At 38.5% G+C, this 18,090-nt stretch overlaps 1 protein-coding gene across 1 annotated transcript in view; it reads left to right on the top strand.

Annotated features, from left to right (window-relative positions):
- ZCCHC6 (zinc finger, CCHC domain containing 6) overlaps nt 1-15,500 on the top strand; it is a 21,308-nt gene extending 5,808 nt beyond the window's left edge. Inside the window, exons 7-24 of the mRNA XM_010157515.1 lie at nt 6-42; nt 404-1,545; nt 1,671-1,821; nt 2,643-2,729; nt 3,580-3,680; nt 4,201-4,258; nt 4,992-5,095; nt 7,136-7,225; nt 7,314-7,427; nt 7,538-7,615; nt 8,250-8,427; nt 9,118-9,165; nt 9,280-9,371; nt 9,838-9,953; nt 11,890-12,215; nt 14,005-14,081; nt 14,263-14,326; nt 15,433-15,500. Of these exons, the coding sequence (XP_010155817.1) occupies nt 6-42; nt 404-1,545; nt 1,671-1,821; nt 2,643-2,729; nt 3,580-3,680; nt 4,201-4,258; nt 4,992-5,095; nt 7,136-7,225; nt 7,314-7,427; nt 7,538-7,615; nt 8,250-8,427; nt 9,118-9,165; nt 9,280-9,371; nt 9,838-9,953; nt 11,890-12,215; nt 14,005-14,081; nt 14,263-14,326; nt 15,433-15,500 (2,931 nt within the window). The remainder of the gene's footprint in view (nt 1-5; nt 43-403; nt 1,546-1,670; nt 1,822-2,642; nt 2,730-3,579; nt 3,681-4,200; nt 4,259-4,991; nt 5,096-7,135; nt 7,226-7,313; nt 7,428-7,537; nt 7,616-8,249; nt 8,428-9,117; nt 9,166-9,279; nt 9,372-9,837; nt 9,954-11,889; nt 12,216-14,004; nt 14,082-14,262; nt 14,327-15,432) is intronic.
- The last annotated feature ends 2,590 nt before the right edge of the window (nt 15,501-18,090 follow it).

Below are 18,090 nucleotides of genomic sequence, written 5' to 3'. Positions count from 1 at the left end.
GTGAATCAAAGGACTGGCCTAAAAAGCGCATTGCTGTGGAAGGTAGATATATCAACAAACTTCAAAGAACTGTTACTTTAATTTCCTAGGGAAATGTCTTGGCTACTGACATTGTGTGTAATAACTTAGAATTTTTCAATATTGGACTGTGATTCCCAATAATATAGTAGACTGTTTTGGGGAAAAATATTAAGTAATACTTCCCTTGAATATCTTTTTCAATATTATCAAAAGTAATCAAGTGGGCTTAAAAACTGTCTTCTGCACAATTCGTAGGTCTTGTGTCCCTACATAGTGTGTTAGTGTAACAGTAGTATATTCAAATTGTGTAAGGATGTAAGTGTATTCTTTTTTTAAAAAAAGTTAATTCCTGCACTGCTGGCTTACTTCTTCTTTCTACTAGACCCATATTCAGTCAAAAGGAACGTGGCAAGAACTCTGAACAGCCAGCTAGTGTATGAATATATTCTCCACTGCCTGAGAGCAACTTACAAGTATTTTGCCTTGCCTCACAAAAGAAGGGGAAGATTGAGGAAAAAATCTTGTCCAAATACCAGTGAGGAGAAATCCCAAATGCTGGACCATGGAAAAGATGTTATAAAGCATGAAAATTCTGAGTTGCAGAACTTGGATGGTAGAACAAACACAGCCATAGTGGAAGATTGTATAACAGAGGCTACAGCTATGTCCCAGACACATAGAACTGATCCTTCAGAACTGTGTGATGTCTCGGAAAGCTTCACGGAAGAACAACTGGCTGATGATATAAGTCATTTGGGAATTGTCTATGAAGATTCAGACTGTATAATTGAGGAGGTTATTTCTGGAGATAATGAGGACTATAAACCAAGTTGTGAAGAGACAGAGAGTGGAAATGAAGAGGAAGAGGAGGAGGAGGAGGAAGAGGAAGAACATCAACAACAACAAAGAAGGTGGAATAATGTCCTGACTACTGAGCAGGGAATAGATGAAGACAGTGATAGTGGAGACCTTTCTGTTCAAGTGAATGAGCATGATATGGAGACATGTCGTACTTCCGACTTCGAAAGTTTCCAAAATTCTGCACTTACAGAGAGTGATGAGTGTGGCTTAGAGTGCAGAGGTATAATGGATGACAAGATGGACATTGACGAGGAGAGCACTGAAGGTACTGATGAACTGGATGAATCCCCCCAAAAATTCGTATGTTTACCAGAGAGTCAAATATCCCAAATGATTAATTCAGATGAGGAGGAGGAAGAACCAAGTCTTCTAAACCTGGCAGATTGTGATGTTATCCTAAGGGCTGGAAATGAACTGGACAACACATACACTGGATCTGGAGATGATGATGCCCTGTCAGAGGAGGAGGATGATTTTTCCATCCCACATAAATATGAGAAAAAATATTTTGAAGAGAATGTGGATGGACTTCTGAGGATCAGTTTGAGTCTAGAGGATCTTACTGAGAAAGGAAGCCTCTTCGAAAAGAGCACAGCAACAGAACTGTGCTTAGAATCTGAACTTTTTTATGAATTCAGTAAACCAGCTTTTACAAAGGGCAAGGTAAGCAAGCTGTAGCAGAGTATAAATGCATTACTTATGTTCTGTTGTAAGTTATGTGAAAGTGTTGCCCAAATTCATTCAAGTGTTACAGTTTTAAAAACCAATCTTGGTTTCTGTTCGTGCAGTCTCCTACAGTAGTATGTAGCTTGTGCAAACGGGAAGGTCATTTAAAGAAGGATTGTCCAGAAGACTTCAAGAAAATTGAGCTTCACCCATTGCCACCGATGACACATGTATTTTCATTTATTCTGGACCAAGTTTGTATCCAGTGCTACTGTAAGTTGGGTTTTTTCCTTTTTTTTTAATACTGTTGTGCTGTAGAAGAATTGCAATAAATAATGGAATAACTACAGGCTAACAGTGTTATAAAGGGAGCTGGTTTATTTGCTACATTGCAACCAACTCTCCTAGTTAAAATTCTAAAGGTTTGTAATGGCTTGAATCGGACTGAGGAGTTTATATCTTCAGAAATACAGAATGTTTAGATTTATCTTCCACACACTGGCTGTCTGATTACTCATTTAGGCATTGAATCATAGAATCATAGAATGGTTTGGGTTGGAAGGCACCTTAAAGACCATCTAGTTCCAACCCCCCTGCTGTGGGCAGGGATACCCTCCACTAGACCAGGTTGCTCAAAGCCTCAGCATCTTAGTATGATTTCTAAGAGTTTAAGTTTGGGTGGATTTTTTGGCTGGTAGTTTTACATTTCAGTCTAGTCTGAATTTTATTGATGTTCCTGAACTTGTCACATTTCAGTAAACAAAGACTTCAGTGTTCTAGAAAACATGGAGTCAAAATACTGTTTGGTAACATTTCTTCACTTTTCTTCTTTTCAGAGCGACCCAACTTTCCTCCTTTCTCTCTCGCCATTTCTGACCAGACAAAATGCATTATTTGTGTAATTAATGTTTTTCTTTGAACAGGTATTTCTCTTCTTCTTCATCCTTTCATTTTTCCTTCACATGTGAATCTTCTCTTGCTTTTTCTCTCCCCCACCTTCCCGCGCTGTAAACCCCCCACTTTTTCATTTGAATCTTTGCTTTTGACTCTTTCTACAGAAGAGTTTACCTCAATTGCTATCTATTTTTTTTAAGATGATTTTGCTCCAACTACTCTTGAGGATCAGGTTCGGGAATATATAAGACAAAACTTGGAAAACTTCATTAGACAGGATTTCCCAGGTAATTAGGCAGTTCTAGCTTTATATTTATACTTTTGTGTGTTGCTGCTTGAGTGTTTTCCAAGAAAAGGTATCACCTCAGTCTGATAAACACCTCAGTTTTGAACATCTAACCAGTGTTGTTGCTCAGCATTGCTGTACTTCATTACAATAATTTCTGTTTTAAGCCTTTTAAGGCTTTGGTTTTAGCCTTTGACTTAGTCATATATGCAACACGTCAGTGAGAAGGAACAATGGCATGTTAAGGAGAAAACAATCAAAGCAGTTAGTGGAATAGTTTTATATTGTTATTTTAGCCTTATTCATTAGCCAGACTTCTTGAAGTGAATGCTTTTACAAACAGGATTTTTTTCGTGCTTCCTACTGATACTTACTTGTTTTGGAATATGTTAAAATACAGGCACAACATCTGACCTATTTGCAGAACCTAGCTATTTGTGGGTTTTGTTTGTTTCTGGAGTTCTTACCTGTGAGACCTGGACTTTGGTTCATAGTCTTTTAAAACTAGCTAAAGATTATTTGGCTGGAGCCTGGTATGTGGACAGGTATGTCCCTCACCCTGAAAGTTTCTGTAGACTGCAGTCTTAAATTTTTTCATCAGATTTCAGCTTGGACCTCTGTGCTGATGGTTTAATTATTGGAAAACCTGAATTGTTTCTGGGCTGCTCATTTGAACCAATAAAAGTAGAGATTCCTTCCTCATCGGCAAAGTTGACAAGATAAGTTTTGGTGTACCGTAGGAAGTTAGTAAAGTTTTTATGCCTGTATTAAAAGACATCAGTGGTTTGAAGCTGTATACAGTTTGAGATCCCATGGTGATCCATGGTTATAACCTGTGATATCTCTTACAGGAACCAAGCTGACGTTGTTCGGGTCATCAAAAAACGGCTTTGGCTTCAAACAAAGTGACCTTGATATTTGTATGACGATCAATGGGCTGGAAACTGCTGAGGTAGTTTGGAAAGATTGAGGGTTTTTTAAATGCAAAACTTTATTACTGTGTTGTGTATATTACATAACAGATTTATTATTATTTTAAAAACATTTCAGATTCGAAGGAAACTGAGATAGGTGCCACAAAAGCAGATTATTTTAGGGGGTGTTGCTGTTCGTTTAGGCATGAGTTTGAGAACTACTCTTCATAGTCAGTTTTCTTCCAAATTCTGCACTGTTGTTACTTCTAGCATTAGCTGTGCAGATAGTTCACGTGCTTCGTTGCCTAAACAGCTACGAATGGGAGACAGTGCAATCTCCTTTTATGCCTAATACAAACTTTTTAAAAGCATATGTTTAGATCCTATCTAGGGTTGATTTTGTAAGTGTAATTGTGAAATAATTTCTGGTATTCACATAATTCTGTATAATAGGAAACTCTCAATTATACAGCTTTAAGCTTAATAGCAAGTAATAAAAGGTTTGCCTAAAATACTTGTAGCTGATACAACTTTCAGGTTTTTTTTTTAATGTCTTAGGGTCTTGATTGCATCAGAATCATTGAAGAGTTAGCAAAAGTTCTCAAGAAACAACCAGGTAACTTTCTTGAAAATAAATTGCTCTGTTTGACTTCTGTTGCTGTAGTAAGGACGTTCTGGGGCACTGTAGGTGAAAATCATTAAGATAAAACTGTATCAAAGAGCTTTATATTAGTGAGGTTATATGTTAAGAACATTTGAATTTATTTTTGTTTGCATATGTAGATCCATGAGGTTATAATGTTACAGGACCACATCTGAATTGTGTATCTGACCATATCTGATAGTATATTTATAAATATAAATACTATTTATAAATAACCTACATGCTTAAGAACAAGCCTTAAATTAAAGCTCGAGGCCTCAAGTTAGTAGTCATGGTATATTTGGACATTCAGTGCCTGATTAGTGAATAGTAAAAAATAGGCTGATAGAAGTTTGCAGTGGGATTCTGGTTTTTCTACAAGAAGTTATGATTTTATAGTGCTTGTTTTGGTGGATCTCAAGTTAATATTATTGGAGCAAACAGTCAGTGATCTCTTAAGCTTATTTTTCTGTAACATTTCTATGGATCTTTGTTTTATTGAGGGGCTAAACATGTATGTTTGTTTATATTTAGCGGATTCATCATTTTTGGCAAATGCCTAAAATCAGCATTAAAATACAACAGAAATACAGTTGTGATATCAACCAAGATTTTATTCTGTAACCTTTTTACTACAGTTTGGAGTTATTTGTAGAGCATTTGATACTGTGTTGCAGTCATTCAGTACTTAAACATTTCATCCTAGGTTTAAGAAATGTCTTGCCTATAACAACTGCTAAAGTCCCGATTGTCAAAGTTTTTCATGTCAGAAGTGGCCTTGAAATAGACATCAGTTTATATAATACGCTGGTAAGGTTATCTCCTTTTTTCTGGTGGTTTGTTTTTTTTTTTAACAGAAGAATTTGGGTCTGCTTTTTGAGATTGAAGTGATTGTTTTGTTCAGGTTCGATGATCAACTGTCTCCCATTACCTACCGCCGTTTTAGATTTCCAAACAATCTCTCTTTTTATTATTTTGGCTGTGAGTGGAGTTAGTGGCACAATGCGACATTACAGTTGTCATTTTTGTAAGAAAATGTATTAGTTCTGCAGTAATGGTAAGAAATAGTGGGTTAGATGGTTAAGTCTTTCTGCACGAGAGATACAAAATAATTTTTAACTTTAGCTTTCCTACACTCCACTTGCCATCATGTCTCTTGCTCAGCCCTAAAACCTGCAATCGTGATTTTGAACCCAGCTTGTCTCAACTGGGGATGTGTATTAGAATTTAAAAAAAAAAAAAAAAGTTCTAAGCCGAATATTTTGAACTAGTTTGGGGATTTTTCAGTGTCTCTGAACTTCTGTCATGCCTTAGGCCCAGCTGGCAACTCAGCACCACACAGCCGATTGCTCCCTCCTGCTGGCAACTCAGCACCACCCAGCCGATTGCTCCCTCCTCCCACCAGGGTGGGGTGGGGAAGAGAAAATACCAGGAAAGGATAATGCATCGAGACAAGGACAGGGAGGGATCACTCACCAGTTATGGTCACAGGCAAAACAGACTCGACTCGGGGAAGAAACATCAATTTCATTTATTTCCAATCACATTGGAGTAGGATAATTAAAAATAAAACCAAATAAAATCTTTAAAAAACCACCTTCACCCACCCCTCCGTTTTTCCTGGGCTCATTCCTCTGCCCCCTCCCTGCCAGTGGTTCAGGGTGACGGTGAATGGTAGTTGTGGTCAGTCCATCGCACTCTGTCTCTGCCACTCCTTCCTCCTCAGGGGGAGGACTCCTCACACTCTGCCCCTGCTCCAGCATGGGGTCTCTCCCACGGGAGACAGTCCTCCACCAACTTCTCCAATGCGAGTCCTTCCCACGGGCTGCAGTTCTTCACAGACTGCTCTAGCGTGGGTCCCTTCTGTGGGGTGCCATTCGTCAGGAGCAGCCTGCTCCAGTGTGGGCTTCTGATGGAGTCAAGGGCTCCTTTGGGCACAGCTGCCTCCTCCGGCGTGGGGTCCTCCCTGGGCTGCAGGAGGGTCTCTGCTCCCCCATGACCCTCCATGGCTGCAGGGGCACAGCCTGCCCTCTCACCAGGGAGGGACCCTGCCAGGGAACCTCTGCTCCAGAGAGTTCCTGCCAGGGAACCTCTGCTCCAGCCCTTTCCTGCCCACTTTTCCTCACTGACTTGGGGGTCTGTCTGGCTGTACCTCTCATATCCCACTCCTATCGCCTTCTGCAGGTTCTGTTTGTTCTCCCCTCTTAAATCTGTTGATTGCAGCATTTTTCCTGGGCTCAACTCTACTTCCAATTTCTCTACCTCCTCCCCCCAAGCTTCCAGCAGCTTTTCACAGGAGCCACCCCTGTAGCCCCTTCCCACTACCCAAACCCTGCCACACAAACCCAAAAAGCCAGTTCCTTCAAGCATCAGAGGAAGCTAAGTTTTAGAGCGAAGTATTGAACTTCATGAAGTTTATGTATGAGCTCAAGGGGAGTCTTGACTAAGGTACCTCAACCACGAAGTCTAAACATTTTCTTCTTGAAGTTAAGCATCCATATGGGTGGGTGAGTTTATAGCACTCACATTTCTGGGCTGAAATGTCTTAGTTCAAGAACCTACCTTCTACCAAGTATTTTGAAAATGCGGTAATAGGTCAATGCTTCCCTTTCTGAAATACTGTTGTGTGAGTGCTGCTTTATACCACTCCTGTACAGATTAAGGATTTTGATCAGCTTTTGAACAGAGCAGGTGATAACCTCCTGTTTGAATGCTTCCTCAGTACACATCCTACTGCACAGGGCTTCACATCTGCATTTCCTGAGCACACAACTTAGTTTTTGGTTTTCATGTTTTCAGTTTATTTCTTCAGAGCTCCTGCATTTTCTGTCTGATTTCTTACTTTTACAGGCCTTGCATAACACACGACTCCTGTCATCATATGCAGCCATTGATCCTAGAGTAAAGTATCTGTGTTACACCATGAAAGTCTTTGCGAAGGTAAGTGTATTTTAGACATTGTAGAAGCAGGAGTGCCTACAGCAAGAGTTGACCATAAAAGGTACAATTTGTGTTTCTTATTTTCTAGATATGTGACATTGGAGATGCATCTCGAGGTAGCCTTTCTTCTTACGCATATACTCTTATGGTGCTTTATTTTCTTCAGCAGAGAAAGCCACCTGTCATCCCTGTTCTTCAAGAGGTACAGCATATTGAGAAAGAAACAAGTATCTATACACAGTATTGGCCAGAAGAATGTCAGTGCTGAATCTGAAGGGCTCTTCTAATTAGCTTTAATATTATGCTTTTCAGATCTACAAAGGCCCAAAAAAGCCTGAAATTTTAGTTGATGGCTGGAACGTTTATTTCTTTGATAAGATAGAGGAGTTGGTGAGTAAATCACAAGGGTTAATACAAAAGGGTGTTACTTGTAGCTTTGCAAATGAAAAAGAATTCCCTTTAAGAAACATTGTCCTCAAATACCGTGGTTGAACACTGAAATGGAAGTGGAGTAGCTATTGCTTTGAAAATCCCAACACCATGCTGTAAAGCTTTAAGAATATGGTTGATTGTAATTCATCTGCGGGGAGAAAAATCTTCAGACTTTGCAAAAAAAAACCCCAAGGTGTTAATGAAGATTAATTGCTGTGTGTGTATCACATTAGTGGGTGGAGAACTCTTAAATACCAGCTGCGTATCTAGTCATAGCTGGTTAATCCTGTTGAATAATTTTGTGTTAAATAGGCACATAAAGTGAATTAATATATTCTTTTTTATAACGGGCAAATCCTAATGTTAGAAGTTTTATTAATTCTCCATTCTTCTTGTTAATATTTTTTAAAAATCTACCATTTAAAAATTAGTATTGGAAAATCAATACCAATTGTGAAGGAAAGGGAAGTATTCTGGTGTAACTCAATTGTGTTTCTCTAAGATAAGACCAATCTTGTTTGAGTTTCCAAGTTATGAAAATTATTCAGCTTAATGTAAGTACTGGAAGTAAAAATATTTCTGTCGCTTTCAGTCAGTTGTTTGGCCAGACTATGGCAAAAACACTGAATCTGTTGGGCAGCTGTGGTTGGGACTTCTCCGTTTCTACACAGAAGAATTTGATTTCAAAGAACATGTCATCTGCATTAGAAGAAAAAATCTGCTTACAACTTTCAAGAAGCAGTGGACCTCCAAATACATTGTAATTGAAGGTAAAAGCATGTGAAGCACATGAATATATGGAATTTCTTTAATGCTCACATGAAAAATTTGGTCTTTCCACAAGGCGTATTTATTTTTCTATTACTAAACTGGAAATTGTTATTAGTGCTAAAAAATTATTCGTGCTAAAAAATTATTCGTATTTTTTTTTTTACTCTCCTGAAAAGAAGCTGCAAAGCAGACTTCATACTTTTTGTGATGACTGTAACTGACAGACAAATATATTTAACCAAATTATTTGGAAAATAAATTAGCTGTAGTGCAATTGAGGTTTTCTCACAAATGCGGAGTTTAGCTTGAGTCCGTGTTTACATGACCAATTTAGCCCCATGTATGGTTACACTTAAGTAATACCATGGCCTCTGTCAAGACAAATGCCGCGATGCTTCTTAGAAATGTTCCCAAAATCGCTTTCTGGCCCATGTGACTTTTGTGGAAAGAACTTGTACTCTCTTGCCCACACATTCAACTCACTCTCTTGCAGTGCTTCAGTCAGTTCAGAGCCAGACAGCTGCAATCCTTTGTTCACGGAGTTAATTTCTTTGCAATAAATTTGCAAGCAGTTCAATTTCAGTATATTAATTCTGCATCGGGAATAGCTGCCTCGGGTTGTTCGTGTGTGTGTACAATTGCTGATCTTACCCCGGGCTTGATTAATGCTTGTAATGCTTTTTGTACAGACCCCTTTGATTTGAACCACAATCTTGGAGCTGGATTGTCAAGAAAAAGTAAGTCTCCTGTTAATAAGTTTGGGTACCAAGTGAAGATCTTGTCTTAAATCTTATTTTACTGGGGGTTTTTTTATGTTGGATGACCTCCCTTTTTTTTGTTTCCTTCCCCAGTGACCAATTTTATAATGAAGGCTTTTATCAATGGCCGAAGGGTATTTGGTACTCCTATAAAAACGCTTCCTAAAGAATATCTATCAAAAATGGTAAGTTGCTTCTAAGAGCAGTATGTGCATGCTCTTGGTTGTATAACTTCGCACTTGCAACAGTTATTGTCACACTCTCTTTACGCTCTTTTCTCTTAAAGATTTGTGGAGTACTGTTGAAATTTGTGGGAGCTGTTACCGAGTGCTGCTTTTGTGTTGTTTGCATTTAAAATGTAGAATCTTTGCATGCAGAATACTAACCAAATGAGAGCTTCCATTGTACAGGCTTACAGATTTTAGTCTCTACCTAAACTAGCTTACCATTTCTTAAAACTGCATTTTTAAAAAAAGAGCTTGCTGTGAAGAGGAGGCCAGTGGCCAGTTAATCTCTTCAGGTCTTCCAGGAGTTCAGCTGCACACACAAGGTTTATTCTTCTCTGTGACTCTTACTGCTGTTTAACATTTGCTGCTGTCTTCATTTCCAAGGGTATGGATTTTCATTTTAAATGCATAATTTCTTCTTCAGGTGTACTTTTTTGATCCAGGGATACTAACGGAAGGAGAATTGGCACCAAATGATAGATGCTGCAGAATTTGTGGCAAAGTTGGCCATTTCATGAAAGATTGTCTCATGAGAAGAAAGTGAGTACAGTTTTGCCATCTGTGCGGAACTTACCCTTAGGTTTATGTAGAAGAAAGATCGGGATAGTAATGCTAAGCAAAACTTGCACGGGCTGCAGATTTCCTTTCCTTCATATTGAAATGAAAATGTATCAGTACCAGTTTTGGCAGTGGTGGATGATGTTGGGGTTAGTTGGGTTTTTTTAATTTTTGGTCTGTGTCGAGTCACTGCTTAATTTTTGCCAGGACCATCTGTAGTGGTTTTTTAATAGAACCTTTTCATAGAAGGCTGCAAAAGTACTCAGCTTAAGGTGGTAATGCTGACTCTACACTTCATTATACAGGAAAGCAGTAGTTAAAGAGAATCTAAACGCAGAGCTAAATAGCTGTGGGAAAAGCACTCACGAAAGCATTTTATGTATTTTCATTTAATAATTTCTACTTCCAGAATCCTGCTGCTCCCAGCAACACACACTTTTGTCCTGTTCTCAGAATTACACAGTACTTGTCATAAAGCAAGACAAGAATGTCACAGTATTATTTTTCTTAAGCACACACATATAAGAACAATGTCCTAGTTTACATCCAGGAGGTTTCCTGATCCTGAGTAACCAGATGTCAATGAGATTTTGTGTCTAGGAACATAAATGCCTTGCAGGGTAAGGCCACTGAAACATTTGAGTCCTCTCTCCAACCACTGCAATAGGAGATGCTGTCTACAGAGCGCACACTAGTCGGCTGTCTTCTGTAATCCCTTCTCATGGACTCCCCCAGCATCTGAAGTTGCTTTGTAAGAGGTATTGGAGCACATACCTGCCCTGGTCTGGTAGTACTCATTTGTGGACTTAGGTTTTATGATTTTGTCCTTTTTGGGTTTTGTGCTTTGGTTTTGTTGGGTTTTTTTCCTGAACCCAAATCTCCTGTTTTTCCTAAGTTTTCCATGGCAACCAGTTCCATAAGTATGCTAGCTGATGTGTAAAGTAGTACCCTTTCATCTGTTTAAAGCCAATCTCATTTTAGTTTCATAAGCATTCCATAGGCCAAGTAGCCTGGTGGGATTTAGTTCATAATAACGCTGCGTTGGTGATTTTGTAAAGCCATGATTGCGTTCACCCTTTAGCTTTTTCCACTTTGAAGAGTCTTGACGCTTTTAGCATCTCTTCTTTAAACACTTTAAACATTCTAGCTGCCTTTCTCTGTATCCTCTCTAACGCCCTTCTTAAAATATTCAGACCAGACCAACATGCAGTACTTGGATATAGGCACAACCATAGTTTTTATGTAGCAACAAAATGTCTTCTGTCCTGTTCTTAGTGTTTTATCCAGCCTATCCCTACAACCCTGATGAAAAAATGTGCTTCCCAGTCTTTCCTGTAGACCCCCTTCAGGTAGTTAGAAGACTGCTATAAGGTCTCTCCGGAGACTGGCAAAACCAGTCTGGCAGCGATAGCTGTTTCCTGACTGCTAGATTTTTTAAGTCATGTAGAATGTGCTGCAGTAGAAGAGACTTTCAGAGATACTGTGAATATATGTAGATTCAAAAGACAGTGAGTTCTGATTAAATTGTACGAGTAGAAAGCAAAAACAGAGCTGTAGCCCTGTTTTTAGCATTTTACTTGGTGTTTCTTTTCTTCCACTGTCTTTGCAATGCCAACACCCAGATTTTCTCTTGTGTTTGTATTTTGTGAGATATAATTATTAGGATTTAGAGCTGTATTATAATCTAATTGTGAAGTTAAACTATTAAATATGTGCTACATCAGTGGAGCTCTCTTTGGTAGAACAGTCTAAGGCACAGGAGCGTGAATTCACTGTAAAGCACCCAAGAAATAAATGAAGTGCATCTATTGCCTGTAGATAGCACTTGGGGTGGGTTGGTTGGTTGGTTTGATGTGGGGTTTTTTAGCTGTGTGTATGTAAGGCCTATGAACTCTGCAGCATTTTTCTGCTCCTGCAGACTTAGACGGCGTCGTGATTACGAAGATAGCAAAAACCAGAGGTACACAGAGAGCAAGGAGAAAAGAAACAAAGATGACAAAGAAACTCTGAATAAAACAACAGAAAAGGAGAGCTCAATCAAGGAGGGGAAACTGCATCTGTGTACACCTCAGAAGAGGAAACCAGCAAGGGTAATAGTGGAAACTGGAAGAGAAAAGACTCCCAGGCAGTCAGCAGAGAAGTGGAAGCACCTGGAAGACAGAGAAGTAAGAGAAAAACGTTGTTTCATCTGTGGAAGAGAAGGTCATATTAAAAAGGAGTGCCCACAGTATAAAGGAGCTGCAGGTATGAAACTGAGCAAGCTGGCTAGTTTAAACAGGGTTTATGTTTTTTGGTGTTTTTAACAGGATTGACTAATAGGGTAAGGTTTTTACATTTACATAAATGCACGTGTTCCGGTTTTTTTGAAATGTAGTCACGTTTAATCGGTTTGCCCTTCATCCTCACCTACTTTTGAGAACTTTGCTGTACCCCAAGGGATTTGACGTAGTTTCTCTTAGCAGGTAAGATGCTTGTAATGTAGAAAGGGTATGAGCATGTAGTATGTTGAAATTGCTTCTGGTGTCCTCACTGTATAGAGTTTGCTAACATTTCAAATTACAGGTTCTCTTTCAGTACACCGTAATTGGAACAAAATCTACTCTTACAGCTCTTTACATCACCTAAACCAGAATTGTTCAGTAAGACCCTGAATACAATAACGAAAGAGTACAGATTGCTCAGATGTTTTATTTCATTCACAATATTCTAAAAAAATGTTCCTGTCAACTCAGCAGTCAGAGTGATACAGCAATCTGACTTGTTTTCATGGAGTCGGTTTTCAAGTTTGGCTTAAAAAAAAAAACCTACAAAAATGCCCCCAAATCCAGATCCTGACTGACAGACCTGAACAAAATAATTAAATTCTTGCTTGGCAATATCTGTGCCTTCCTTCAGATGAGGCAGGTCTCTCATCACCTGTGTTGCAAAGGAAAATCACTCCAAGGTAAAACTGAGACTCCTTAAGATAGTGAATGGTACTTTAAGTTAACTTCCAAAGGAACACAGTATTACTGTTTCCCTCTAGGTAAACTTAGGAGCATTTATACTTATGCTGGGGAAAACTGCTCTACAGATTACTTACGACTTGACCTCTTAAAGTAACAAATAGGAATCTTTTGTATAAACGTAATTTCAAACCAGCTCTTCTTTACTAGCAAAAATGTTCTGTCTGTCTGAGATCAGGAGACTCTTCTTAATCAGATGCAATTGGTGGAAGAGGGCATGAGACTGCTACCAAAGTACTGGGAGTGGGAGGAAAATGGCGCAAATAATTACCTTGAAATTTCCGAATTTAGAAGTCTTCTTAGTTCGATAGACTGCTAGAAGTGTTGGGTGAACAGAAGATGATTAAAAATTGAAGCCACATTTTCATCAGCTTCTGACCTTTAGAAGGTGTATGTCAAGTCTAAATTTAACTTTTGAGGTTCTTTATCTTTGACCTTGTCTCACTGAGCATTCGTTTCTGCCATTCTGTTGGCCATGATACTGAGTTCGCTAAGGTGACGAGGAGTGTTTCCTGACTGTTTTGTAGTCAGTGATACTCTTGTGTTTTGTTACATTAATCCTATGATGACTGTGCTGAGGCTGTACAGTACACAGGTCTAAATTTTTTTTTTTTTGTGCTTGCTTAGTGGCCTGAAGTGTTCTCTCTAGTTGAATAGCAAACTGTGAACTTGACCTAAGGGATCAGACCTTGTTCTTTGCTGTGCTGCACTTGGTGAGGCTGTGGACAATTCGCTTGCCGCTGTAACTTCATTTGTTCTCTGAAGTTCCCTGTCTGCCTCTGATTTCTGGAGGAGGATGCAGAGCGTAACTACTTGTAGGTTCCTAGCTTAGATGCTTGTCTATGGCACAGTGAGGGGAGATGCATCCGTTTTCTCACATCATAAAATTGAGGAAAATAACAGTGTCTTGCAATCAACCTTCATAATACATAGAAGGGTAGATATTTTGCTATTTTTATATCTTATGATACTTGAAATGGAACTAGTTTCCAATTAGCAAATCTTTGTAATATTATGATCTTTTTCAGGTGGTTCAAAACCAGAAGTGTTGTGTGGATCCCCTTCTTCACCTAGCGCTGCCAAACACACTGGAAGATTAAATCAGGTAAATACCACGTGTCCCTTTTCTTTGATCTTTCTCACTTTCAATGTTCTGAAGATCATATGAAGTAATTAAAAATAGCTTTACTTAAGCTTACAAGGAGACCCTTTTATTCTTTTTTTTTTACTGTGGAATAACATAATTCAGTTTTGTTTGTTCATCAGTGCGTATATGTTGTTTATAGGGAGTGCTCATACATGAGGAAAAAAAGAAACAAAAAGGAAAAGTATTCTTGAGTCCCCAGTCAGGTTTGTATATCTTTGCTTCAATTCAGAAATTCTGCGTAATTTTAACATGCTTTCTCCATCAGCCCTTACGGGAACTCTGCCTGATTTGCTGAAGACAGCAACCGTCTGGACAAGCTGGTAGATAATTCTGAAATGAAGCCACGTTTTTTTAACTGGAAAAAAGTGTGCAGTTTTTCACCAAAACTTAGGCATGTCAGTTCTGTGCTGGTTTTTCTTTTCTTAAACTCTGGTAGATCTATTTTGCAGAAGGATATGGTGGGTTTTTATCAATCTTTCTCCTCTCTCCTGTTTCGGCATCCATGGGGTTCTGTGTTTCTTCAGGGACGACATGTGGAGCGCTTTCTTGTGAGGCTTCCTCAGAGTAATTGTCTAGAATTCGACATGATCAGCCACCTTAGGAGAGACTGTCAAAGCACATCCTTGGTCTGAGCTGCCAGAATGCAAGGAAGTTAAAGTTACACTTAAAAGCAGCAGTTAGATGGTAATAAAAAGGCCTTTATGTACTCTCTCCGGATCAGAGATGTTTTGTGTTAGATGCGTGGTTACAAATGCAGCTTCATTACAGTAATTTCACACACTTACTGACAGGTACAATGAAGATTCTTATAAGCAACTGCTTTTTAAAATTGCTTTCCGTTTCTTGTTTCACTCCCCATCCTTTTAGTAGCTTGAGGTTTCTTCAGTGTCAGATAAAGCTCTTCTGGGGCACCTGAAGGGGAACCTAGGTAGTCTTTGCGAACTTGGGAAAACTAAACTGCAGTTAAGTATCTCAAAAAAAATTCTCAGTTTTGTTGGGAAGACACAGTATTTTCTGTTTTCACTGCAAGGCTTTTTCAAGTCCAAGTTCGGTATTTTTAAAGTGATTTGCTATTACGTGTTTTGTTGGAGAAAAAAAGAAGTTTTCAATGTTGTACTTTAATATTTCCTACTGTCCTCCAGCAGGTAATGATCTCAAGTGGGTCTGTGTGCCCTTTCATTATAGTTTGACTTAGCAGTCATTTTCTCCTGTCTCATTGGTTTAGTTGTTTCGTGTTTTGGTAGGGTTTGGGGTTTGTGGGGTTTTTTAAACCTTCTAAAGTGTAATGCTTGCTTTCTCCCTATCTTAGGCAGCCTTTCCAATAAGTACATGACTCAGGGAAAAGCCTCACAGAAGAGGACCCAACAGGAATCATGAGGGATATTAAGCACTGTTAAATTGCAATACAGTCCCTTCACTCGTTTAAAGTTTCTTTGGCTAAAGCATCTGGTTTCATAGGACAGCAGCACAAACAACCTTTGACTTAAACCGCCCATATTTTATTAAACTTATTTTACATAGCTAGTGCAAGCAACGGTGGGTATCCTGCTCTTAAATAGATTGTTTGAAACATTTTATTAGAAAGCCATGATGTTTACTAGGTAAATCACGTAGAAAAGGGCAGGTATTAAAAATGGACTGTTTTCAAGGTTTTGTCTTTCCACCTAACCATTTAAAAATGCAGTAAAACTGTGTGCAAGCCAAATATATTTTCTTCAAAAATGATTTTTCTTGAAGGAGCAAATAGTATTTATTAATGTTAACTGTTTACCGAATCCTTGTGTAAGTGTTTGAAATGTTTGTAGACTGCTACTTTTTTTTTCCTCTAGAGAAATGAAAACAGGCAGCAGTAAATATATGTAAAACAATCTCTGGACAAACAGTGCCATTGAGATTTCTTGGGTTTTTTTCCTGTTCTGTGACTTCATAGGAGTTCATTCGCTGCTGTGCTTGTGTACAAAAAGAATGAAAGACTAAGGAACAGGTCAATCCTGTTTGATGCTGCTAAGAATCTTTTTCACAGCCTTTGGGGATACAGACAAAAATGCTTTAAGAATAGAGGTATTATATTTGGCAACTGGGGAAAACACATGTCCATTTTCATAAAATGTGAAGAGGATCCTTGTACCAGCCAAGAACTTAATTAGTAGTATGAACTTGAGCTTTACTTGAAGTCCTTCCAGAGCTGGTAATGGTAATCTTACGTTGTTCAGGAAAGAATTAGTTACATGGTAAAACTGAAACCACTGTTATTTATGACTTTGAAATAAATTTCAGTTAAAAAATCAGACTTAAGTTTCTGTATTTCTTCTTAGGCTGTAGTTTTCAGTATTCCTGATTTAAATGTAGAATTAATGATAACTTCCTAGAATTATCTGATTTCAGAAATGTCGTGCTTAAGTTGTTTTTTTCTTTACCTATCTATTTTTATTAAAGCTGAAAACTAGAATTTCCAGAGTGGTCTTAAGGAATTGGGATCCTAACCCCTTTTTTGGTTTTCATCCATCTGTAAACCTTTACATGTGCAACTCTTGATTAAAAAAAAAAAAAATAAAATTGAATTCTTTCCTCAACATATTTTCAAGTAAAATATTAGCCAGCAGCAAACAGAAAATAGTTCCAACTTTGTGTTCTGCAGCATATGTCACCATTTGAAATTAAGTAAGTTTTTCCCTCAAAAATAAGTTCATTCTTGTGGCTTTTCATTCATATCCCCCAAAAGAAAGGCTGACATGCCTTCTGCAAGCCTCATTTAGTTCTCTGTTCAGAGTTAACTTCCAGTTTTGCTTGTGGGAGTGAAGTGGGATCATGGTATAATCTCAAGGAAGTTATTTATAAAGAAGAAAACCGATCTGCGCGTACTCGCTCTCTTCTGTCCGCAATAGCATCGTAGTTTAGCAGTGAAGTCAACCGTGTAATTTCTAAAACTTGTTCTGCAGATCCACCTGGCTTCTCACTCTGAAGATGCTGCTTCCTTATGCACTTACACGTTCTCTGTAGTTACTGATCTCACAGCCTTAAAATAAAACCCCCAAACTGAGCTGATATATTACAAGCATTAAACCAGTAACTAATCAATCCTCTGTTTGCTTGAAGAGTAGTTAAAGAGCACAGTCGTAACTTGCAGAACGGTATGTGACACAGAACAACCACAGTTGAGGAGGCATACTGCTGGGTTAGGTTGTTGTAAAATTTAGGGAATTGACTGAAAGTTAAAATTGTAGAGAAGTAAGTTCATACAGTTGTTGATATCCAGGATAACCGCGTGCCTTATGGGAGTGTATTCTCAAGGGAGCAACTGTCCACGTTTGAAGAAAAACCCTGAAGGGACACATGGCACTAATAAAAAGTTTCAAGAAAAAGAATGGTATCAAAAGTAATAGTAATAAACTAAAATAGCCCATACTTACAGAATGTAATAATAATTGCTAATAAACTAAGAGTTTAAAAGATCTTTTTTGAGCCACCTGTACAATCAGTCCCTCTGCTGATACAGAGGGACACCAGGTGGGTAGCACTGCTTATCTGTGCTTCTTTAATTTAAAAAAAAAAAAAAAAAAAAACCACAAAGTGCTGTTGTCATCTTTTGATGTTCCTGTTTCCAGAGCTGGAAAACGTCTTGTGCTAAATGTCTTTGTTACCAGCACTGCAAAAAGGAGAAGGGCGAAATTCCGTTTCAGGTACGCAGCACGGGGAATTGCCTGGTTAAGACAATTAAATCTGTTACATAACTGCTAGATTAACATGCGCCTATCTCCCCTAATTTAATTGTTCTGGTGAGATTTGTTTCATAGCCAATTTAAAACTGGTTTCTCATCCATTAAGAATTTTATTCACAGTGATTTATTTTATAAAGTCCATCACACTTTTTGTAAGAACTGCAGGAGCCACATCAAAAATGGCAACTTTGGGGGCCTGAAATAGGTGCTCAGAATGGCAGCTTGCTGGCAAGTAGTTATTTTTTTTC

Source organism: Eurypyga helias, unplaced genomic scaffold (assembly GCF_000690775.1).
Source record: "Eurypyga helias isolate BGI_N326 unplaced genomic scaffold, ASM69077v1 scaffold16038, whole genome shotgun sequence".
Classification (NCBI taxonomy): domain Eukaryota; kingdom Metazoa; phylum Chordata; class Aves; order Eurypygiformes; family Eurypygidae; genus Eurypyga; species Eurypyga helias.
Note: the sequence above shows the minus strand (reverse complement) of the source record. Positions and strands in the feature narration are given on the sequence as shown.